The sequence below is a fragment of the Acomys minous genome, assembly GCF_964271855.1.
Source record: "Acomys minous genome assembly, chromosome: 11".
Classification (NCBI taxonomy): Eukaryota; Metazoa; Chordata; class Mammalia; order Rodentia; family Muridae; genus Acomys; species Acomys minous.
In genome coordinates this window covers 2,217,525-2,241,700 of record NC_140492.1, presented here as the reverse complement: position 1 = coordinate 2,241,700, position 24,176 = coordinate 2,217,525, and the positions used below count along the sequence as shown (strand labels likewise).

At 49.2% G+C, this 24,176-nt stretch overlaps 1 protein-coding gene across 5 annotated transcripts in view; it reads left to right on the top strand.

Annotated features, from left to right (window-relative positions):
• IGSF5 (immunoglobulin superfamily member 5) overlaps nt 1-23,773 on the top strand; it is a 42,413-nt gene extending 18,640 nt beyond the window's left edge. For 4 of the 5 annotated variants that reach the window (XM_084800419.1, XM_084800421.1, XM_084800420.1 and 1 more), the window contains exons 4-9: nt 463-762; nt 7,329-7,466; nt 12,082-12,106; nt 17,069-17,169; nt 18,444-18,520; nt 23,065-23,773. In XM_084800419.1, coding sequence (XP_084656545.1) covers nt 463-762; nt 7,329-7,466; nt 12,082-12,106; nt 17,069-17,169; nt 18,444-18,520; nt 23,065-23,160 — 737 coding nt within the window. In that variant the 3' untranslated portion in view covers nt 23,161-23,773. The remainder of the gene's footprint in view (nt 1-462; nt 763-7,328; nt 7,467-12,081; nt 12,107-17,068; nt 17,170-18,443; nt 18,521-23,064) is intronic. The other variant, XM_084800423.1, reaches the window with a different exon arrangement.
• Nucleotides 23,774-24,176: the final 403 nt, after the last annotated feature.

Here is a 24,176-nt window from a genome sequence, read left to right as displayed (position 1 = left end):
CAACCCCGAGTAATATTTGAGATTAGCCTGGGCTACACGAGAGTTTGTCTTAAAACAAAACACAAGATTTTATGACCCCCAAATTATAAAACGAAGATGACTGACCCAAACTTCAGGGGAGAGATTTGCTTTTTGTGAGTCTCTGGGAAAAGAATCTAGATCATTTCCTTCCTTGCTTCTGTTCCCGGGAGAATCCTGTAGCTCCCCCCCCCATCCCTCCCCCCCACATCCCGTGATCCTTGGCTTTTGTTTTTCCATTGTTCTTGGGAGTCACCTCACGCGCTTGTAAGAGCCCAACAGGTGCATCCAGATGCGGCAGGATAGAGCCTGAACTGTGCTTTCCCGGGCCAGACACAGCCTTCCTGGGGCTTGGGAAGAAAGTCTCATGAGGTGTAATTTGAAGCTAAAATTGAGAAAATCAGAAGGCTGCCAATCTCTAGCTTGTCTCTCTCTTCTCTTTAGTCATGGGGACCCTGGACATTCCTAGCGACAACCTTATAGTCACTAAGGGTGAGCCCTGTAATGTGACTTGCTATGCCCTGGGCTGGACCCCGTTCCCAGTTATTTCCTGGGAGCTCGAGGTCCCAGTAAGCCATTCCAGCTCCTACTCCTTTCTGGAGCCGGGCAACTTTATGAGGGTCTTGAGTGTCTTGGATCTTACACCATTGGACAACGGGACCTTGACCTGTGTGGCCGAGCTGAAGGACCTGCAGGCCAGCAAGTCCTTAGCTGTCAACCTGACTGTGGTTCAGCCTTCACCTGGTAAGTGAGCCTCACCAGCCCGAGGGCTTTGGAGTGAGTGACATTCTGAGTTCCTGGTCGTGTCCACGTGGGCGATGCCCTTACGTCGTGAAGGCAGATTCGGAGCTGTGGACTTGGTGATTCTACGACCTTGCCTGTTCTCACACTGCGTCTTCAGAGGTTTTCTTTTTCCAATTGCCAACAAGCCATTGAGAAGCCTTGCCCACTGCTAAGATAAGAAGGCTGCAGGTTCAGAGACAAAGTTTCAGCTTAATGTTTTTTTCTCAAAAATAAAGCTGAGAGCCCATTTTTATGATTAGCACCAGGGGCTGAGGCCACAGTATTGCCGAGAGTTTGACGTGGCAGAGACTCTGACTGTGTGCACTGAAGGGCCCCGTGGAGCCTGTGAGCAAGGTTGAGGGGTGCAGGGGTCATGTGGTAGGACATGAAGATCACTTGGCTTTTTTTGTGGAGGAAGGGACAGTGGTGGGGGTGAACCCAGCGGCTCACATGAGCTAAGGGGTCTACTCCTGACTGTGAGTCCAGTCAGCCAGCCCTGGAGGCTCACAGTAAACCCCTCCCCTTACAGAACAGGAAGGGAGTCCTGGAGGTGGTGACAGAGTCTCTTTGCTTCCCTCTTCTTGCCTCGGTATTCCTTGGCTTGTAGAAGTCGGCCCTGATCCCAACCTTCATTGTCACTGTGCGTGTGTCTGTTCACATCTCTCTTTCTCATGTAAATTCAATTTTATTCTGTCTATTGTAATCCACCCCATCCTTATTTTTGATGCTCAGCTTGGTCCAGCGTTTCCTGCCCCCTCAGGTGTTCTTCTGACATTTTCCTGTCAGTTTTTGGGGTGTTGCTCAGTCAGATGCTCCATTTCACCCTCCATCACCCTGTCCAACCTGATCCTCCTATAAGCTACTCAGAGACAATGAGCCTGGTCCAGGCTTTGGCAGGGAAGGTTGAAAGACAAAATTCTGTTGGCACCAAGTAGACCTAAACTGACATTTTGCCGGCCATGGTGGTGGACACCTTTAATCCCAGTACTTGGGAGGCAGAGACAGGTGGATCTCTGAGTTCGAGGCCAGCCTGGTCTACAAAGCAAGTCCAGGACAGCCGAGGCTACACAGAGAAACCCTGTCTTGAAAAACAAAACAAAACAACAAAATCCCCACCTTTCCCCAAGATAATGAGGTAGCACAGAGCTCTGGCTGGCTGGTCCCTTCTAAAGATGATCTTACTGATTAGCTCTCTGCCTTCCTCTTCTGAAGGGGAAAGTGGAAGGCAAGGGCACTTGGCTCTCCCCATCAGCACAGTTCTTCCTTAGCTGGGACAGCACCTTAATTGCCAGAGGGCTGGGGAAGGAAGGCTCTGCGGGTGGGCAGCAATGAGCCTTGCTTTATCGGACTCATTTGCAAAAGGGTAATTCGTTTCTAAATTATTCATCAAGATCAGAACAGCTGGTATCTGGCTTCATGTTGTGTTGTGTTTTATGCAACTTTCATTAGCTGCAGACCTCATTCAACCTTGGCTGTCGAGCTAGAAGAGCTGGGGCTCAAGTTCACAGGGAGCTACCTGTGAGAGTTGTGGGACTTCCTCAGGGGTGGGAGGGCCTCAATTCTGTACCCACAAGGCTGGGGGATTATTCCAATTCCTTGAGTGAGTTTAGGAAGTCTAGCAGACTCAGGCCACAAAGTATGTGCTGCCCTAGAGATCAAAAACTCCTCCAAAGAAAGGCACATGGGAAGCCAACGCTTGTCTTCAGAGCTGGTTTCTCAGTTACAGATAAACCCAGCTACTGAAATCACAAAGCTCTGGGATGGCAGACAGCCACAGCCTGAGAAAGCAAAGCCTCTCTGTTGTGTGTCAGGGAGAGATGCTAACTAATATCTACCTATCCAGATAAGGCACTGGTGATGCACCCAGCTCACCCACGTCTACTTGGGTACATCAGGGAGCTTACTGGGGTTAGTTACAGGAACACAGAAAGTGCAAGCACTTCACCAAAAAGCCCTGTCTTTTCATCAGAAGCCAGACCTCATCTCTGACCCAAGTTAGCGTCCTTATTATGAAAACTTGTGACATTTGCAAACTTGAGGAAGGGAGGGAGAGAGGGAGGCGTGGAGGGAGGGGGAGAGAGAGAGAGAGAAAGAGAGAGAGAGAGAGAGAGAGAGAGAGAGAGAGAGAGAGAGAGAGAGAGAGAGACTCTGTAACTTGATGTAGGACGTCCATGGGGACTGTGAACACGTGAGTCCTACCTCCGCAACTTTCACACACATTTCTTGAGCTTGAACAAGCTGGTGGAGCAAGACTTGTGACTGGTGAGTGAGCCAGAGGCCAAAGGCAACCCAGAAAGTAAACAGGGGCCACAGGGTGACTGGTTCCTCCAGTGGGAAGTGCAGTACAGCTGGCACTCAGGAGGCCTCTACGCAGAGGCCCGCTTTCCAGTCGAGCTGTGAGAGTCAAGATCATAACTCTGGCTTTCATAATCTCATTATTGTGTTCTTGGGAAGGGACGCACGACCATGACCTGTACTGGGCAGAGTGGCCTGAATAATATTCCTGAAGTGTGGGTCACCAGCCACTGGCCTGTGAAACATCCAGGGTGCTGTGCAGCCCTCTTGAGTCTGCCTCACTGGAGTGGGCTTCGGATCTGATTGCTCAGTGGGCATTACAAGCGACGCTTGGTGTTGTGCTCTCTGACAGTGAGGACTGCCTGAGACAGCACCCCAGTTTTGGGTTGGGGAGGTATGAGATGGAAAAAGTACAACCCTTTTCCCTCTCTCATCACCATCTTTTACACATTTGAAAAAAATTTTGATTATAATTATGTCATTTCATCCTTCCCTTTCCTGCCTCCAAATCCTCCCATATACTTCCTCTTGTACCCTTTCAAATTCATGGCCCCCTTTTTCTTAATTGTCATTACATCATTACATATATGTATATACATTATACATACATATGTGTGTGTGTTCCTAAATATATAAATACAGACTGCTCAGTTTGAATAGTGTTACTTGTATGTACATATTCTTAGGGCTATTTGGTCTTGGGTTTCCAATCTGTGTGCTCTTCCTTAGAGCAGACTGTTTCTCCTGCTCTCAGCATTCCCAGGGGGCCTATAGTTCTTTGTGTAGGGGAAAGTTTTCTTTCTCTGTCCCATCTTATCTCAGAAAAACATTGGATGAAGTGGAAACACATAACTTTGGACTTTCTGTAGGATGTATCCTGCAATTCTTCTCTGGATATCTTAATAAGGGAGAAAGGAGAGATCTAGGCCTGTCTCAGTGTAGCTGACACTCCAATGCAGGATCCAGATAAGAACTCAGCTGTTTTAATCAGTCCATTCATCCATGCATCTATCCATCCATCCATCCATCTATCCATCCATCCATCCATGTATCCATCCATCCATGCATCCATCCATCCATGCATCCATCCATCCATGCATCCATCTATCCATCCATCCATCCATCCATGCATCCATCTATCCATCCATCCATCCATCTATGCGTCCATGTATCCATGCATCCATCCACCCATGCATTCATCCATCCATGCATCCATCCATCCATGCATCCATCCATCCATGCATCCATCCATCCATCCATGCATCCATCCATCCATGCGTCTATCCATCCATGCATCCATCTACCCATCCATTCTTTCATCCATGCATTCATGCATCCATCCATCCATGCATCCATCCATCCTTGCGTCCATCCATCCATCCATCCATCCATCCATCCATGCATCCATCCATCCATGCGTCCATCCATCCATGCGTCCATCCATCCATGTGTCCATCCATCCATGCATCCATCTACCCATTCATTCTTTCATCCATGCATCCATCCATCCATCCATGCATCCATCCATCCATGCGTCCATCCATCCATGCATCCATCTACCCATCCATTCTTTCATCCATGCATTCATGCATCCATCCATGCATCCATCCATCCATGCATCCATCCATCCTTGCGTCCATCCATCCATCCATCCATCCATGCATCCATCCATCCATGCGTCCATCCATCCATGCATCCATCCATCCATGCGTCCATCCATCCATGCATCCATCCATCCATGCATCCATCCATCCATGCATCCATCTACCCATTCATTCTTTCATCCAGGCATCCACCCATCCATCCATCCTCTCATCCTTCTACCGCCCATCTTACTGTATTCCCATCTAACCAACTACCCACCCACACAGCTCCCTTTCTTTCAATTATTTATCTATTTACCCATCCATCCACCAACCTACCACTTTGTTATTCATCCATCGTTGTCCACCCATCATGACTAATACATTCCAGGTATATGAGGTACAATACATGACACTTGATCTCAAAGGAGTTAGGTCCAGTTTAGATGGTAGAAGATACATAAAAATAAACAGAAGCAACAGCAGTTTGAAATGACAGTAAATGTAAGCTGTTAAAAAAAAAAAGCCATCTTCAAAATTGCCCAGCATTTTCTAATTCTCTAGAAGGAAATAAAAAAATATAAGCAACTCATGAAGAACAAAACCAAGTATTAAAAACATTATATAATTCTTTAAAGCACCCAATTCCTTGATTTGTTTTTAGACAAGTCTATGCTTTCATTTAAAAATATTGTGTGCATGTGTTTGTGTGTGTGCTCACATGAGTGAAATGCTCACAGAGGCCAGAAGAGGGCCTCGGATACCACTGGAGCTAGAGTTACAGACATTTGTGAGCTTCCTGATGTGGGACAGAACTCGGGTCCTTTGTAAGAACAGCAAGCACTGCTAGTTGCTGAGGTGCCTTTCTAGGGTTGCCTGTGGCTCTTTATGTAGCTGAGTTCTTGCTTGCCTGTAGCTCCTTACACAGTTGAGTTCTTGCTTACTTTTGACTCAATACTGAGCAGAAGTGATCCTCTCTAAACATTCTACTCATATTCTGGCCATTTGATGTTGACATAGAAACAGCAAGCCAGTCTTCAAGCAAAGCTTTACAGGAGAATGCACCCAAGAGAGATTTTCACTGTTGGCCTCTTATGCCATTGGTGTCAAAGCAAGTCCCATGTTCCTTCAGAGGAAACCTGGTATTTTAAACCTTGTAGTGACGGGCCTCTCTCCATTGCGCTGCCAGCGAGGTAGGCTGACAGACCTTGTTGAAATTAATGCACAGTTTCATACATCAATGTGGTTGTCTGTGGCTTGGCTTCTGTGTGGTTCCTGCTTAGGCACAAAGGAGTGAAATGCTGTTTAAGGCTGTCTTGGGATAGTCCATACAGGTCCCATGTCACCCAGAAGGACTTTCAAGGGTGGTGGAAATGTCCCTCCGGGTTCATATGGCACTTGAAACGTAGACCATATAACTAGGGAACTGCATATTAATCACACACAATTTTAGTGAGAATTTGAATTTACATGGCCACGCAAAGCTAACATGTCAGTTTTAAGGCGTGACTGTAAAAAACAGATCTATTTTTCTTTCAATTTCCTTTTCTATTTCATTTCATTACCTGCTTGCCTCAACATACCTTTGTATGTCTTTCTTTCTTCCTTTGTTTTTTGTTTTATTTTCTCTGTGTAGCCTTGGCTGTCCTGGACTCCCTTTGTAGACCAAACTGTTCTCAAACTCACAAAAGATCCGCCTGCCTCTGCCTCCCGAGTGTTGAGATTAAAGGAGCGCGCCATCATGCCCGGCCTTTCTTTCTTTCTTTCTTTCTTTCTTTCTTTCTTTCTTTCTTTCTTTCTTTATTATTCTTCTTCCCTCTTCTTCTTCTCCTCCTCCTCCTCCTCTTCCTCCTCCTCCTCCTCCTCCTCCTCCTCCTCCTTCTTCTTCTTCTTCTTCATTTTTTTGAGACAGGGTATCTCTGTGTAGCCTTGGCTGTCCTGGACTCACTTTGTAGACCAGGTTGGCCTTGAACTCACAGCGATCTGCTTGTCTTTGCCTCCCTGAGTGCTGGGATTAGAGGTGTGTGCCACTGTGCCTGGCCCCATACTTTTACTTTTCAACTCCATGCCTATTGGCTAAAATAAGAGGACAAAGTAGACACTAAGAACATTGGCTCTGGAAGAGCCGAGGAAAGCTCACATGACTACAGGAGAAATGGATTTAATGGTGGCTCTGGTGGTGCCATGGGGAAAGCTGTGTACCTGGGTCTTTTGTCTCCCTATGATGCTCCTGTTACCTTTGGGCTATGCAATCCTAGACCATGGGAACATGGCTGCCAGAACCCACCATTCTCTACAGTTCTGGCTAACCAAAGGCTGTCCCGGTGTGGTAGTCAGAGCTCTAACCCTTGGCAGTTGCCTTGCTGGTCCACCCTTATCCAGCTCTCAGGAATGTGGGAGGTGTCAACCAGCTGATAATTGGACCCAGGTTACAAAGCAATTATGTGTACTGCTGACTTCTGGGGTGGGAGATACTGCTGAGCACTGAGTCATTAAAAACACAGGAGGGAGGTTGGCTGGGAGTGCCCTGCTGCAGCAGGCTGGGAGCCCTGATATTGCTGAAGACACAAGGCACGTTGGAGCCCGCTACAACCAGTGAGCCCACACGGTGCTGTCGTCACTGAAGCCTTTCTCCTCCTGCTCCTGCAGACAGTGTTGGTGAGGAGGGCGCATCGCTGCCGACCTGGGCCATCGCCCTGCTGGCCGTGGCCTTCTCCTTGCTCCTGATCCTGATCATTGCGCTGATTGTAATATTCTGCTGCTGTGTCTCCAGGACAGAAAAGAAAGGTATTTTTGTTCCATATAAGTTTCTGTGGGGTTTTGAATTTGTGGCACAAGCAGCTGAAGTGAGTGAGCTTATCTGTGTCTTCAAAGGATAAGCATCACCACAGAGAGACGTCATACCACGCTGGCAGATGGCGTCAGCACACAGGGGCAGGGCAAGAGCTCTTGGCTGGGACGTGAGTAGGTATGGCCACCATCGAGAACAGTATAGGGGTTCTTCAGAGGCTAAAAGTGGAATTACACATGATCCAGCTCTCCTGCTGCTGGGTAAACGTCCATAGGAAATGGAACATGTGTGTCAGAGACATACGCCTTCCCATATTCTTTGCAGAGCTGTTCACAGTAGCTAAGATATGTAAATAGGCGGAGTGACTATCAACTGATGAGTATGTAAAGGCAGTACTACACACACACACACATACTCATGTGTACACATACATACATATGTGTAATCACACACATGAATATATACACGAATACACATACATATAAGCATAATTCATACATATGAGCATTCCTATACACACATGCACAAATGAACACACAAACATGCATATGAACATACACATACATGCAAGCATACACATGCATGCATGCATATATACTTACATTTATTCACATATGGGGATATCATTTAACCTTTAAAAATATGAAAATCCAGTTACTTGGGATAAGATGATGAAGTGGAATAGATAAAGAGAAATGAGTCAGTTACAGAAAGCCAAGCGTGGTGTGTCTGGCCTGTTTGTGGCATACTCAACAACTGAATGCACAGAAACAGTGTAATCGTGGCTTGCAGAGGGGAGGGCGAGGGGCTGGGACCTGCTGGTTAAAGGGTTCAAGGCCTTGGCTAGAGCAAGTGTGTTCTGGAGACTTGTACTAGTCACCGTGTAGCAGGACTTGAGAAGAGATCTGCAGTGTTTTCCCTGTGAGGCATGACGGATGTATGAATCAGCTCCATCTGGTAATTTCCTGGTGCCTATTCATATCAACGTATCACATGGTACCTACAAATGTATATTCTTTTTAGCTCCCATTTTGTCTTAATGAGCCGGGGCGGAGTCAATGTCAACGCTGAGCAAAAACAAAACAACGCCATGGGAAGGAGGCAGGGAAGAGAGGGCTGGGACTCAAGGGAAGCAGTTCTCAACCTGTGGGTCATGACCCCCTGGGAGACTGAATTTCAGACACCCTGCTCATCGGGCATGTACATTGAAGTCCACAACAGTAGCAAAGTTACCGTTAGGAAGTGGCGATGAAAATAACTTTATGGTTGGGGGAGGGGTCACCACAACATGAGGAGCTGTGCAAAGGGTTGCAGCGTTAGGGGCGGTTGAGAATCACTGTTCCAGGACTCGTAGAACCCTGCCCAGAAGCCAGGCTATTCCGATGTCTGAGAAGCACTGAATGAGACCTTCATGCTAGCCTGGGTCACTTGACTCCTGTCCTTATTGGCAGGGACAGACATCTGTGGTGATATGTCATTCAAAAATGGAACAACACTAGTCAGAATACACTACGGGGCAGTTTCCTATCCTGTTGTGTTTAAAATGCTCCAGTGTGGACGAGGGTGGCTGCAGAGGTAGAAAGGAAAAGAAGGCACATGCTAAATTGTCATGCTTTGTGAAGGAGGCAGCTGAGGTTCTCACAGTGTGTGGAAGCTGCAGCTGGTCTGGGCGTCGGGTCTAGGATGATGCGGTTTGTCATGGAGTTTGACAGTTTGAAACTTGAGTGCCTAAGGATGACATGACGTGTGACAGCCCAGACCTCCTAACTGCTGAATCTCTGTCTTTTATCTGAGTTGAACACTCTATATAGTTAAATTATTTTTATTATTATTTTGTAAGAGCAGAGATTTGGTGTTTGGGTGCCTGTCACTTGTCTTGCATTGTTAAACTTGTGAGCACTTTGTGTGTTTTCCACCGATGTTTGTCTCAGTGAGACGCGCCAGATAAATCGCACTGCCCAGCACAGGGTCTGTGTAGCTCCTGTGTGGGTTGGGCTTGTGACGTGGGGTGAATTTTATTCCTTGCACAGTGGAAGTTGGGGAGCAGTGAAAGCCTATCGAACTCAAGATGAGGATCTGGTTTGGCCAAGGAGTTGCCCCACGTGCCCGTTCCTCACACTCCACATGCTGGATTTTAAACGAGGACGCTTGGGGCATCTTCCGTCTTATCGAGAAGGTGGATTGGACAGGGCCTTCGGGTGCTGATTTTTGACATAGCACACATGGAATTGGTGGCTAGGTTCTGATGTTTGGGATTTTCTCCTTCTCTTAGGCTCCTGTATGCCCCATATTAGCCCTGTAAGGAGGCTGGTTGCTAGACACTATTCCATATAGCCTAGGCATTTTTTCTTTTCTATAAGCATTGTTCTATAGATAAGTTATGAAATTTAAGAATGTATATAAGGCTTGGAATCTTGGGGTCCTCTGCTGACCCTGGTGACACCAGTGCCTGTGTGTGGATCCCTCTACCTGAATCCCTCAGGATGAGCTCCCGGGCCTTTCCCACGCTGGCAGCCGGCACGGCAGATGCTAACAAGTGATGTCGGCCTAGTGGTCTCTGCTCTGCAGGACCTGCCCATGGTGTCGTTCCCTCCAGTGTTCAAGGATGCCTTCAGCAGGTGACAAGGACAGTGATGGCTACCTGGCCCTTCCCTCACCTCCCCCTGGGGCCCTGATAGATGACTTCTACTAGGATAATTTCTAGGCTGTGCTGCATGGAACAGACTGGCTGGGCAGCCACAATATTTGATGTAGGATGTGTAAACTGGAAGTGCTCAATTTGCAGGACGCCCCACCACGACTTCTAGGAAGTATGGGCTAGAACAGCCTGGTTTCTGCTCCCTACAGGCCAAAACTGGAGAGAAAAATCCCACAACAGGCTCGAAGCAGCAACTGAAGGTGGCAGCTGAATGTAGCCACCAGCACCACTTTCTCAGTGAAATTAGTGGCTACTTCACAGGGTGGCTAGGAAAGAGAAGAGCTACGCCATGCTGCCACGTCTCTATGTGGGTGCTCTGAGGGGATGGAGAGGCCAGTGGAGTTAAATTCCTTTAGTATTCTCTGAACCTGGAGTTACTGACAGGTGCTTGTAAGTCTCCTGGCATGGATACTGGGACTCAAATGCTCTGGGGGAGAAGTCTGTGCCCTTCACCCCCTCGACATCTCTCCAGCCACAGAAATAATCATTATGGCAGGGTACAGGAGCTCATGTGTGTAATTCTGTACTCCAGAAGCTGAGGCTGGAGGATTCCCACAACTTTGAGGCTACCCTGGCCTACACAGTGGGTTACATGCTAATGTGCTTACATAGTAAGACCCTGGCCTAAAAAATATTCCTGTGATACATCTTAGATTTTGTCCTTTATGTAAGTTTGAGATGAAAAGCCAATGCTGGTGTGAGCTATTTCTTTCCCTCTAGATTGGGGCTGTGGACAGAGATGGGCCACAACCTACTTAGAGTGCTTGCCCTAGGTCAGATGTGGCCATGGCAAAATTACTCTACATATTAACATAAATGCAAAAATCAGTGGCCTTCTACATTTTCCCAATATGATAATTTCAATTTGTAGAATTGAACCCCGCCCTCCCTCCTACCAGAATACCCTTTTCGCTGGCATCTGGGGAACCCTGCACATGCCTCTGGTTTATGGGAACTGACTGAAGATGGCTGAGGGTCCCGCTCTCTATGCAGAGGCCTTGGAATGCCAGTGTCGGGAGAAGGACCCACAGCCATCCCCATCCCCGCCTGGGTGGGAGCCTGTGGCTTGTCACACCACTGGGGGGGACTAGAGTTCCTTGCAGTGCAGATAGGAGTTTCTGCCCTTGGGTTGAGAGCGGAGTTGGATGACGTTGTTAGAATGAAGGTGGGCGAGACTATTACTTAAAAAACCAATAAGGCAAATAGAGATTTTCCAGCCTCAGCAGGGCTTGTCCTGGTTGTGAGAGTGAGGTTGTGAGGAGACAGGAGCTCTGCACACAGACCTGGCGTGTGGCGAGTCGGATTGTGAGGAGACAGGAGCTCTGCACACAGACCTGGCGTGTGGCTTAAAGCTGTGGATTCTGGATTCCATCTAGTCCAAGAGTCCATTGAGTGAGGCCATTGGCCAGGGAAGGAATGGCAGCATTGCGTGTGTGGTGTGACAATGGTATGAACTGATGCTATTTGTACATTTAAAGTGGACCTTAGCATGAAGGAAGTCAGATGTAACCCCATAACTGTTTCTTCTTGCTAGGGTTCAGTGACACTCATGTCTGCACCTTGGGCTGTTGCAGTTGTCAAATGAGAATGTGCCCTGCATGGTCCTGCTGGGCTGGCACACAGTGAGCAGCAGTGTAACCCTGGATATCAGACTCAGTATTCACCAGCTACAAAGGGAGGCACCTACAATCTCTCAAGCACCTACAGAGTATCTATTTTTCTGATAGTGAACCTATTTTCCCTGGGCTTGGTCATTCACCAGTTCAGTACAGGGTCAATTTGAATATGGACTGGGTCAAAGTAAGGTTTGTCAAAGTTAGGAATTCAATAAAAATTAGTGGGAGTTTATTTTTGGAGCCACTATTCTCCTTTTGCTAATGGGATTTTTCTCCCCCCCTTCTTTTATTTTTCAGAATCTAGTTATCAAAATGAAATAAGGTAAGTTGGAAACTGCATCATCTTTTTGACAAAACACAACCAAATGCCCATGGCAACACTGAGGCTTGGGATGGTAGGGCTTGGGGGTTTCTGTTACTCAGTCAGTTCTAAACGCAGATGTTCTGAGTGATGCATGCCAACCACACTCATAAAGCAACTTTGCCTGCAGAATGAGCGAGCCCAATACAGGTGGGCTGCGGTTTACGCTGCGCTTCTCAGACTTGCAAGCACCTGACATTTTCCAGTGTTCCCCACCAGAGGACACTGTGCACTGTGACTGTTGTCCGCTGGCTTTGCGTTAATATACCTGCAGAGGTTGCACAGGGACTTGAGGGGTGCTGCAGGAAAGCACGCCAAGCCAGACAGAGGCCTGTAAGGCATGCGACATGGCTCTGGTATATAAGTGAGGCCCTGTCAGTGGCTTGTCCCAGCTGTGAGAGGGCAGGAGTGAAAAACTTCTCCCTCTCCCATCCAGAGTGGCTGCAAACACCTTTGAGGGAACTAATTCCAGATTTATAGGAAAACACATTAGCCTGCATGTTCACAGGAGTACATGACAGCCTGTGTGTCCACAGGAGTACATGACAGCCTGCGTGTCCACAGGAGTACATGACAGCCTGTGTGTCCACAGGAGTACATGACAGCCTGTGTGTTCACAGGAGTACATGACAGCCTGTGTGTTCACAGGAGTACATGACAGCCTGTGTGTTCACAGGAGTACATGACAGCCTGCGTGTTCACAGGAGTACATGACAGCCTGTGTGTTCACAGGAGTACATGACAGCCTGCATGTTCACAGGAGTACATGACAGCCTGTGTGTCCACAGGAGTACATGACAGCCTGTGTGTTCACAGGAGTACATGACAGCCTGCGTGTTCACAGGAGTACATGACAGCCTGCGTGTTCACAGGAGTACATGACAGCCTGTGTGTTCACAGGAGTACATGACAGCCTGTGTGTTCACAGGAGTACACGACAGCCTGCGTGTTCACAGGAGTACATGACAGCCTGTGTGTCCACAGGAGTACATGACAGCCTGTGTGTCCACAGGAGTACATGACAGCCTGTGTGTTCACAGGAGTACATGACAGCCTGTGTGTCCACAGGAGTACACGACAGCCTGTGTGTCCACAGGAGTACACGACAGCCTGTGTGTCCACAGGAGTACACGACAGCCTGTGTGTCCACAGGAGTACACGACAGCCTGTGTGTCCACAGGAGTACATGACAGCCTGTGTGTCCACAGGAGTACATGACAGCCTGTGTGTCCACAGGAGTACATGACAGCCTGTGTGTTCACAGGAGTACATGACAGCCTGTGTGTTCACAGGAGTACATGACAGCCTGTGTGTTCACAGGAGTACATGACAGCCTGCGTGTTCACAGGAGTACATGACAGCCTGCGTGTTCACAGGAGTACATGACAGCCTGCGTGTTCACAGGAGTACATGACAGCCTGTGTGTCCACAGGAGTACACAGCAGCCTGCGTGTTCACAGGAGTACATGACAGCCTGTGTGTCCACAGGAGTACATGACAGCCTGTGTGTCCACAGGAGTACATGACAGCCTGTGTGTCCACAGGAGTACATGACAGCCTGTGTGTCCACAGGAGTACACGACAGCCTGTGTGTCCACAGGAGTACACGACAGCCTGTGTGTCCACAGGAGTACACGACAGCCTGTGTGTCCACAGGAGTACACGACAGCCTGTGTGTCCACAGGAGTACATGACAGCCTGTGTGTCCACAGGAGTACATGACAGCCTGTGTGTCCACAGGAGTACATGACAGCCTGTGTGTTCACAGGAGTACATGACAGGAGTACATGACAGCCTGTGTGTCCACAGGAGTACATGACAGCCTGCATGTTCACAGGAGTACATGACAGCCTGTGTGTCCACAGGAGTACACGACAGCCTGCGTGTCCACAGGAGTACATGACAGCCTGTGTGTTCACAGGAGTACACGACAGCCTGTGTGTTCACAGGAGTACATGACAGCCTGTGTGTTCACAGGAGTACACGACAGCCTGTGTGTTCACAGGAGTACACGGCAGCCTGTGTGTCCACAGGAGTACAAAGCAGCCTGTGTGTTCACAGGAGTACACGGCGGACTGTGTGTCCACAGGGATACAGGCAGCTTCTGTGAATCTCTGCAGTACTTCTAGAATCACACGAAGGCGTCTGCAGCCACACCCAGCAGTCAATGTCCTTTAGATAACATAAAGTTTCTATGCTCTTGAATTCAAAGCCCATTTTGTCTGTGTTCAGTGTCGTGGGCAGGTGTGTAGTAGCTACCGAGGGAGCGTCCCTCTGCACCCGCCCTCCGGCCCTGGGAAACACCAGGCTCTGAGAGAGGCAGCTACGTTCTCAGGCATCACCCAGCAGCAGTGTGCAGACTGCCCTTCTGGACCTCATGTGAGGTTAGGGAAGATCGAGGTAACCATGGGTAGCCATGACAACAGCTAAGACCCCCCTCTCTCTGTCACCCACAGCTGGGTGCTGTTCTGAGCTTTGCACAGGCTTCAGTCTTACTGGTTTCCCATCATGGCTTTATAGGAGTCTGAGGGTTCTGAGGCAGATAACCTCTGACCTTTCCCCCATGGAAGAGTCAGGGATGCTGACAGGGGAGTCGGTCCCCGAGCTAGGCCATCTGTTTGCAGCTCCTGGCTTAGAACGGATGGCCCCGTCCTGGGGCATGCTGGGTGGCTTTCTGCCGCTCCTCTTCCATTCTTCCGTGTTGCTGTCTCCAGCCACTTGCGATTTTTGTATGAAAATAAGAAGGCATATTTTTTTGACGATTTACTTCAGATTTAGTGTAGGAAAGAAGTTAAAGACAGGTAAGTCTGAGGCACAATGTTAATGTCATGTATGGATCCATTGTCTAGAGGAAATGACTGTTCCCTATGGTTTTTTTTTTTTTTGGTTTGTTTCTTGTTGTTTTTGTTTTTGTTTTTGTTTTTCGAAACAGGGTTTCTCTGTGTATCCTTGGCTGTCCTAGACTCACTTTGTAGACCAGGCTGACCTCGAACTCACAGTGATCCGCCTGCCTCTGCCTCCCGAGTGCTGGGATTAAAGACGTGCGCCACCACGCCTGGCCCCTATGTTTATGTATGTTCGTATGCATGTGTATAGGCATTTTGTACAATCTGGTACCATAGTGACCGTTCTCACAGTGTGTTGTCTGACACTTCTGCTAACAAATACCAGCCTAACAAATAGCACTTTGTCCGGGTGGTTTCTTTTTCTTCAGACGGCTTTATTTCATTTATTTTAGGAAAGGCTTATATGTAGTTTTATTGTCTGTGTTTTTTTTTTTCTGCTTTAGAAACTTAAATAACTCTATCAACAAGCAGTCTAGGAGTTAAAACAATACTTACAGAGGCGCAGGAGGGAAGGCTCAGAGGTTAAGAGCACTTGCTGCTTGCACAGGACCTGAACTCATTACCCATGCTGGGCAGCTCAGGATCTCTAACTCCAGCTCTGGGGCACTCGGCAGCCTCTTTTCACCACCATGGACGCGTGCAGTCACACGCTCATACCCCCCCACAGACACATACATATACACTTAAAACATCCCTAAACACTTTTATTAGTGTAGATTTGCTTTACAGTGTGATGGGCTTCATAACCTTCTTATTCACAAATGTAAGTAGAGAAAAGTGTGCCCAGCATGCCCAGTGTTCCCGAGCACAGGAAAGTGTGCCCAGCGTGCCCAGCGTGCCCAGTGTTCCCGACCACAGGAAAGTGTGCCCAGCATGTCCAGTGTTCCGGAGCACCTGTGCTGTGGCTTCTGCCAAAACTCAGAACTAGCGAGTGTGTTGTCCCTCAAAGCTCTTTCCAGACTTCCCTTAGATCGTTGTCTCCTTGTCCCCTGAAGGTGACACCCTTCAGACATCTCTCCCTACATCTTAAGATTAGATCCATGTAAATGTTGGAGAGACAGAATCCTCACAGGTACCCATTCAAACACACCTGCTCTCTAGAGCCTTTTACTGTGAGGACTACCCACACGTTGTCATGTAAACGGGCACATTTCCCAGTGACAAACGCCGTGTTCTGGCTGCATGTGGCACTTACTCTCCCTAGTTTTTTGTGGGGCTTGGGTAGTTCCAGTAGGAGGGGACACCGTTCTCTGAGTTTCTCACGTGTCCTTGTGGAGAGCATGAGTGCCCATGCTGTTCAGCGTTCTGTGCCCTCCCTGCAGCAGTGAGCGCCAGGCCACACAGGGTAGGTGTGTGCCCAGCTTTAGACTATTGCCGCCTTTGTCCAAGAGCAGTCCAGTGTCCACTGTGTCCACTGTGTCCACTGTGCCCACTGTGTCCACTGTGCCCACTGTGCTCACTGTGTCCTGGACTCTGTGACAGCCTCTTATCTATCTAGCACAATGTTGTGGGCAGCATGGGAATCTCTCACTCACTCCTCACTCTCTCACTCACTCCTCACTCACTCACTCAGGTTGGCCCTGGGGTTGCTGGTGGCTTGGCCATGAACCACCTTTCAGGCATAGCTTCCTATAAAACATGGCTGTTTCCTTAGAAGATGCTCTTAGGAGTCAAATATGAATGCTCTTCTTTCTCTGGCCACCCACCGCCCAGTTTTGTTCCCCTGTGAAGCTGAACCCAAACCCTGATTTGTTTTGGGGGACCAGCACCCTTTTGCATAAAGGAATACACATAAATACTTTCGGTTTTGTCAGCCATGAGGTCTTTGTTCCATTGTCCTGACACGAAGGCAGCACCAGAAAGTGTGATGGCCGGCAGAGCGGTTGGGGTCAGGGGTCAGGAGTCAGGGGTCAGGGGTTGCTGCCTCCTGCTTTACTTAGAGGCTTCTGGGAGTTGAGTCCGCAGGCCTGCCATGCTAAGCCCATCCCTCCCTCTCGCCCTCTCCCTGGTGAGCAGGAACAGCACACAGGCTGCCTTCCTCCGCTGAGAAGCTGTAACCCACATGGTCTAATTCCAGGAAATCTGCAGCCTTGAGGACAAACAAGGCAGAACCCAAGACGAGCTTAAAAAGTGGAAAGGAAAACTACGGGTACAGTTCGGAAGAAGCTAGGGCTGCGCGTGAGTACCCGGTGGCGGGTGGTGGGGGAGGGGGTAGGGGTGGTGGGTGGGGGGAGGTGGGGGGTGGGGGCAGGGGAGGGGGTAAGGGGTGGGGGAGGGGGTAAGGGGTGGGGGAGGGGGTGGGGGGGTGGGAGAAGGGGTGGGGGGTGGTGGGTGGAGGTGGGGAGCTGGGGGCCTGGGGGGGTGGCAGTCGGAGGGAGGTGCGTAGGCTGGCCACACCAGCCTCCCGAGCAGGAAAACCTAGGCACTGGGAGTTTAGAGTTAGGAGTAGATTTAGCAGTAAAGATCTCCCTCTCTGCTTAAAGCTTAAATAGGATGAATGTTAAAAAAGAAAAAAAAATAACTTTCAAGGCTTTTCCTTCCCTGTACTTTTCCTTTAAAGTTATCGGATGGCCTTTTAACCTACTGTGGCCAATTTCTTCCCAATGATCTAAGTACTACTGGCACATAGAGCTCTGATCCCCATTGGTCAGACCGGATGATTGTTGGAAGGCTAAAAAAAAGTAGTTTTGAGAAGTCTTTGTGCAGTCTCATTTTATGTAGTCACAACGGGGTGGGGACTCTCTGCATGGTCTCAGTAGCAGGTTTGAAAGGGTGAGGTGAGAGGGAAGGTGGCACACGCCATTCCTTAGCACTTAGAAAGGGAGTCTCAGCCACGTGGGCTGGCAAATCCTCTCTGCCCCAGGCCCCACCACGGCCTGTGGTTTATCTTCCTTGGCCGGCTACTGAGGTCATGGGTCATCTTGTGTCTAGATGGGCCCAGTGTGTGCAGAAAAGAACTGGTTTTCAGGCCAGCTTCCCTTGTCACTGTAGCACATACATGAAGAACAGAGTTCTGGATTTATGTAATGTGTAAAGAGGTGAGCAGCTGTGAACTCACGTTCTGATACCGCCTTTCCATCGTCTGTGGAACACTGAGCTAGACAGCCAAAGGCAGGAGCAAAGACTCATTTTGACTTAATATTTTGGCGGCTTGGGCCTGTAGTGGCAGGGACAGGTCCAACATTCTCTTTAAGGCCATCTTCCCGATGACCTAACCTCTTCCCCCTAGGCTCCGCCCATTAAAGGACCCATTACTTCCAGTAGTCCTGAGAGCCTTTAGTACATGGGCCTCCAGGGACATCCCAGACCTAAACTGCAGAGATTATTTTATACCAGAACTACAGAGGAGCAAATGTGCTTATTTGGCAATCCTAATTAATTATTAGATTATGCAACCTGGTTTCTTTTTTTTTAAAAATCATGTATTACACTAAAAAAAATTTCTATTGCAGAGATTGCTTCTCTCGCTCCCAAACCTGGTGAAGTGAGCCTTCAGGAGCAGCACAGCAGCAGAGGCCGTGCCTATCAGGTGATGTAGAACAAGTTGGGCATTTTCTCCCCACTCCCCGCCCCCACCTGCCATTTAAAAATGCAAACCTTGCAGTAGGCCCATGTTGAATATTCATGATGGAAGAAGGGCCAGTCTTCACCTCTGCTTCAAGCAGCGGCCTGCCAGCAACCGCACAGGGAGGGAGCATCTCTTGTTTTCCTATGGTGGTGGCTGTAAGTCCAGTTTGATGGTTTGGGAGGATGTACTGTGATTGGGGAGATGTTCGCCTGAGCCAACAAAGTCACAAGCAACATGCAACTTCGTTCTCTTTGGCAAAAGTCGCTAGGATCAGAGCTGGCTCCGCTGTCCTGGCTGCTTGGACTCTGCACAGCCAGCATCGACACTGGGCCCCTGGGCACTTTGTCTCACAGGAGGATGGTGGGGGCTGGGTTTGAAAAGCAGGAGACTAAAGGTGGTTTGCTGTGCATGTGAGGTCCATGGCCATGAGGTTCACAGTGGGGAAGACCCTGCTGGGACTTGGAAGAGCCCTCTGTCAGGAATGTGTCTGGAGCAAGGTGGAGGTTGGAGCTGTCATCGACCGAGCTTGCTGAGAGGGGTCAGAGAGTTGGGCGCAGTGAACATACATGGAGCGTTTCCGTGGTCCCTGTCACATGTCCTCACGGAGGCTCAGTGTACAATTGAACATGTATAAGTCTGTAGTGTCTGATGTGTGAGACAGTTACAACTGCCAGCCGAGAACTGTGAGGATGCAGGGAGCTACATTCTAACACAGAGTCAGCACTGGTTCCTGTACGTCTGTGAGTTGGAGTTAAAATATGCAGAAAATATTGTCTATCTGAAATATTAGGCAAGTACACAACCAGTGACTTTCTCTGACCTGCACAAGTGACACTCTAGGAAGACGCACTGCAGGGGATCCCACCCTGGGGCCCCCAGTTAGTTGGGGAAGCTGCCTCAGATCTCCAAACCACTCACTGGATGGTTTGATTATGCGGTGCCTGCTGTCGGCTTGTGCTGACGGCACCCAGCGCCTGTGTGCCTTGGTGGCTGGGATCACTCCTTTTGGACATGTAGATTGACTTAGATTTCCCGGGACCCCTGGGCTGTGTTTCCCCTGCCTCTGGCATTCAGCTCCTGTGTGCATTCTGCCGGTGACACAGACCCCAGGCTTCACATGGGTAGGAGACTCTGGCTGATGCTCAGTTAGGTAGCTTGGGATCTAAGTGATGTCAGGGGAACACGCGGAGGCAGCTGAGGAGACACGTGGGGGGAACTGTGGCACAAACGAAGGTGGTTCTCAGTGACGGATTACCAGTTCTTACTGCACAGCGCAGCCACAGAACACAGGCTAAGGGAAAGGTCAGAGAGGTCAGTTTTCCTCAGGAAAGCAGATCCTTGGCTTGTGTGTCTTCGGATGGATCTGGAGCTTTATAAGTGGAGGGAAGGAGGCAGGCCTTCTTTCGAAGCACTGGCCTGGTGACCAAGAGCTGGCAATTAAAGGGAGCAACGGGCAGGCTGTGTGTGTGTGTGTGTGTGTGTGTGTGTGTGTGTGTGTGTGTGTGTGGTGTGTGTGTGTGTGTGTGTGTGTGTGTGTGTGTGTGTGTGTGTGGTATGTCCAGTCTTGGCGGCTCAGCCTGGATGGGATCACAGGTTGATAAGGACACAGGTGGCTGAGGAGCCTCCCCACTTCCACCGCAGCTGCAAGCATGGTGTGCAGGTTACTCTGTGACCAAATGCCTGGCAAAAGCAAAGTAAGGCGACATCACGGTGCTCTGTGAAGGCCACGTCTCAGCCACGTCTGGGGGTCTTTGGAGGGTGATGGGCACTGCGCTCAGAGTTCTTGTCCCCTGAAGGGTGTTATAGTTCATCTACTCTCAGAAGAGTCCTTCGATCCTCTTCAACCCTGCATTGATCTCCGCTTTGTAGACCACACCCCCAGGTCAGAGTCTGAGGAGACTGTAGGCTAATCTGAGTTCCCTAGCTGTGAGGCAGCCTGCAGCCAGCTGCTGGGGGACAGTGGTTGCCATGGGTCAGTGGCTGCTGGGGGACAGTGGTTGCCATGGGTCAGTGGCTGCTGTGGGACAGTGGCTGCCATGGGACAGTGGCTGCCATGGGTCAGTGGCTGCTGTGGGACGGTGGCTGCCGTGGGACAGCGGCTGCTGTGGGTCAGTGGCTGCCATGGGTCATCACAGAAGAGGGCCAGCTCTATCATGGGGCAAGATACAGGCTTTCAGAACCACGTAACCCCCATTGTCTGAAGCTCCTTTTTTGCTTAACCTCATTTCAGCCTTTCTCCTTGTGGGGTCTTCTCAGAGTCTCAGAGCATTAAAGATATATTTGTTTCATGTGTGTGAATGGTTTGCCCACAGTATATGTGTGTATCTTGTGTGTGCAGTGTCATCAGAGAGACCAGAAGAGGGTGTCAGAACTTCTGGAAAGTGAAGTCATGGGTGATTGTGAGTCTCCATGTAGTTGCTAGAACGGGGACTTAGATTAGTCTACAGGTACAGCACATGCCCCTAACCACTGAGCCATCTCTTCAGCTCTGGGGAGTTTTGTCTTAGGAAAGTATACTTCTGATTCATGCCACACCCTATAGAAACTTGGGGTGTGTGTCCAAATGCTGGATGCCTGAATTCCTAAAGAATATTTGTTGAATATGAGGTATGCGTGGCATCCATAGAAACCCATGTCTGGTACCCTGGTTTCTCAGTGCAGCACACTCCAGGAAGGTCTTAGGACCCTGCCAGACTGACTAGACAAGATGAGACCTAAGAAGCAGTGTTTTCACATGTTCCCCAGGTGACCCACGTGGGGGAAATGGTCTTGTGGACACAGGTAGCCCAATTCTAAGGCAGTGTCCCGATTCTAGGAGGCTGCCTAAACTCTGGCCCCTGTACCCACAGTGCGAGCGAGCTTCTTATGCTTCTGGGGGTGCAGTGATCGGCACCAGGTGCAAGGCCTTGAGCAAACGCCCTGCTGTCTGCAGCAACAGTTCCTCCCCCCCCCCCCGCCCCCAGTCTCCAGTGTTTTAGACGCACCCTAAGACACTTCACAGTCAACGTACTGGAGGCATAAGATTTTAGGCTGCAGAGCCCCGCGTAGGCGTTACATGTCTAGAAAAATCAGAGGGAAGAGGGAGATGATCCAAACGGACCCATGCCAAGCGTGACCGCTCTTCACAGCTGGCGTCTGTCATGATGGGGTGTGTGGTCAGCATATGAGACATGGCCACCGATCACTAGGTAAGAGCTTGTTGCAGTGGCAGAGAGAGCTCAGGTGTACTGTGACTGACACGCCCTAGGACAGAATGCTCAAGGTTTTCTTTTTTTTCTTTTTTTTTTTTTTCTGCAAATCACAATCAGCTTATGGGACAAGTAAATCTTTCTATTTTGGTCTAAGACCATGGGCTTTATGAATGTTTTGTAGCTGGATGAGTCTTAATATGAATGGCCATCCTTCCTTCTCTTCTGGGGCCTTCACTTGCCATCAGTCAATTTTTCTGTTTTTTCCCCCCAATTCTGTCTCTTTACCATTCCATTTTCGAGGGCACATGAATGTTTCATAACTTGGCTTGTGCCTTCCCCACTAATCCATTCCTCCTGTTGAGATAAACAGAAATAAACCTGATAAATTTAGAAAGCGGCAGTGCATTTGTGCAACCCAGCAGCGCAAACAGAAGCAAACAACTGCAAACGTCCCCCCCCCTCATGCTCCCTTTGGAAGGGGCCCTCCAGAGAGACTGTGGCAGCCACTCCACCCGCCAAACAGGCTTCCTTTCCTTATTGGGCTTCTGTAAATGGAAGCCACGCATCGGCTCGAGACTATTCCCCACTCAGGATCCGCAGCCTCCCACCGCCGCTGAATAATTCATCCCACCCGCTGCATTATTTAAGATGTTCCCTGTACTCACTGAGCCCCGCAGTCTGAGCCGTTCCCCCGAAGGCTGGCGGGGAGCATGGGGTTGCATGTAACTTCTTACAGGGTCACTCAGGCTGGTTTGGACCACTGCTTCCCCTGCCTCAGCGTCCCAGGTGATAGGCTTACAGGTATGCTAGGCTTGTGCTCAGAGCATCTTAGGGTTACATCGCTGGCCTTGGAGAGCGGCCCACGGTTGGTTTAGAAGGTTTCTGAATGAGGAACCTGCATCGCACAGTGCCACGGGAGACACGGACGGTGGGTGGCGAATTTCCATTCAGCTCTTGTGTTTTGCGTTTGCTCTTTTAGAAGGGACGTGTTATTTGAACATATATATCTTATGTTTAAAAAGGAAAACAAAGAAGCAAACAAACAAACAAAAAAAGGCTACCAGGTAAAGTAAGAACCTTTATAGGGAAACTAGAAAACAAACCAAACATGGAATCTTTGCGTCTGCAGCTTGGCTTGGTAAAAGTGCGTCTTGGCTTCTTGGAATTAGCTTGCTCTTTCGGCTTAGAAAACACCCAGAACATTGCTGAAGGAGAGGGCGTGTCCCTCTATGGTTGCTCATCTCTGCTCCCCGTGCATCTTCTCAGGTGAGTGTCTCTCAGGCGAGCACACTGACCCTCTGCTTTTGTCACCAGGAACCCAGTAAACGCCGGCCCAGCCCAGCGAGTCACCCGCGGGTTTCCTTTGACATCACCAGTCCTCAGAAGGTCAGAAATGTAACTTTAGTGTAATAAAGACCTTTCGTGGATGCACTTCGTGCACACGTCCTTCCTCTCCGTCCTGAGACTGGGCCTCGGCTTTGCCAAGAGACCACAGCGGAGTCACTGGAGGAATCAGTTTCCCTATATTCTAAGAAGAATTTGATTTCAAAAAATTTCATGGATTTGGTGAATTCCTTAAAGTGACTGAACAGAACCTGAGGTTCTACCACGTTGACATTCCTCACGGCTGGACACTCCTGGTTGTCAATCCAGCACAGGGCAGATGTGGGTTCTGCGTGGCCTTCCAAATGTTTTCGCTGTCTGGGATCACAGAGATGTTATATTTCTGTGTGCTTTGTGGCCAGGGACTCTGCTGCACGTTGTTCCAGAGCCAAATGGATCTTGTAAGTGGACTACACACTCTGCAGCTCAGTGGGATGAGGAAAAGTGTTGCCGAGGTGCCTGCCTAGGTGTTCCCTAGAAGGCAGCGGCCGGTTTGCCCCCTTACCCTTGTCACCGTGTTTTTGGGTGTATTAGGTGTGGATTCTTTCTGCCTGATGAGAGACAAAGCTCACATTCTGCCAGCATCATGAAAGAATTGGAAAGGGATTTACGTTCTTTGATAAACAAATGGAAAACAAAACATGTGTACTCTTTCTCTGTTGTTGTATTTTTAAATTCATTCTTTGAGAATTTCATACATGAATACAATGCATTTTGATCCATTCTGTGATCTCAACACCTTCTCCAGCTCCCCCCAGGCCCCCAAGACCTCCATGCCAACTTCATGCCCAGTTCTGCCACATGTGGATGGCCATGGGGCTGCCTACGGGAACATGGACAACCTACCAGGGCCTTACACTTCCACACTGTAGCCCATCACCGAAGGAAGCCGAGACAGGAACTCAAACAGGGCAGGAACTTGGAGGCAGGAGCTGAGGCAGTGGCCATGGAGGGTGCTGCTTATGGGTGGCTTGCTTCTCATGGCTTGCTCAGCCTGCTTTCTTAAAATATTTTTTAAAAAATTATTTTTAATTTATATCACT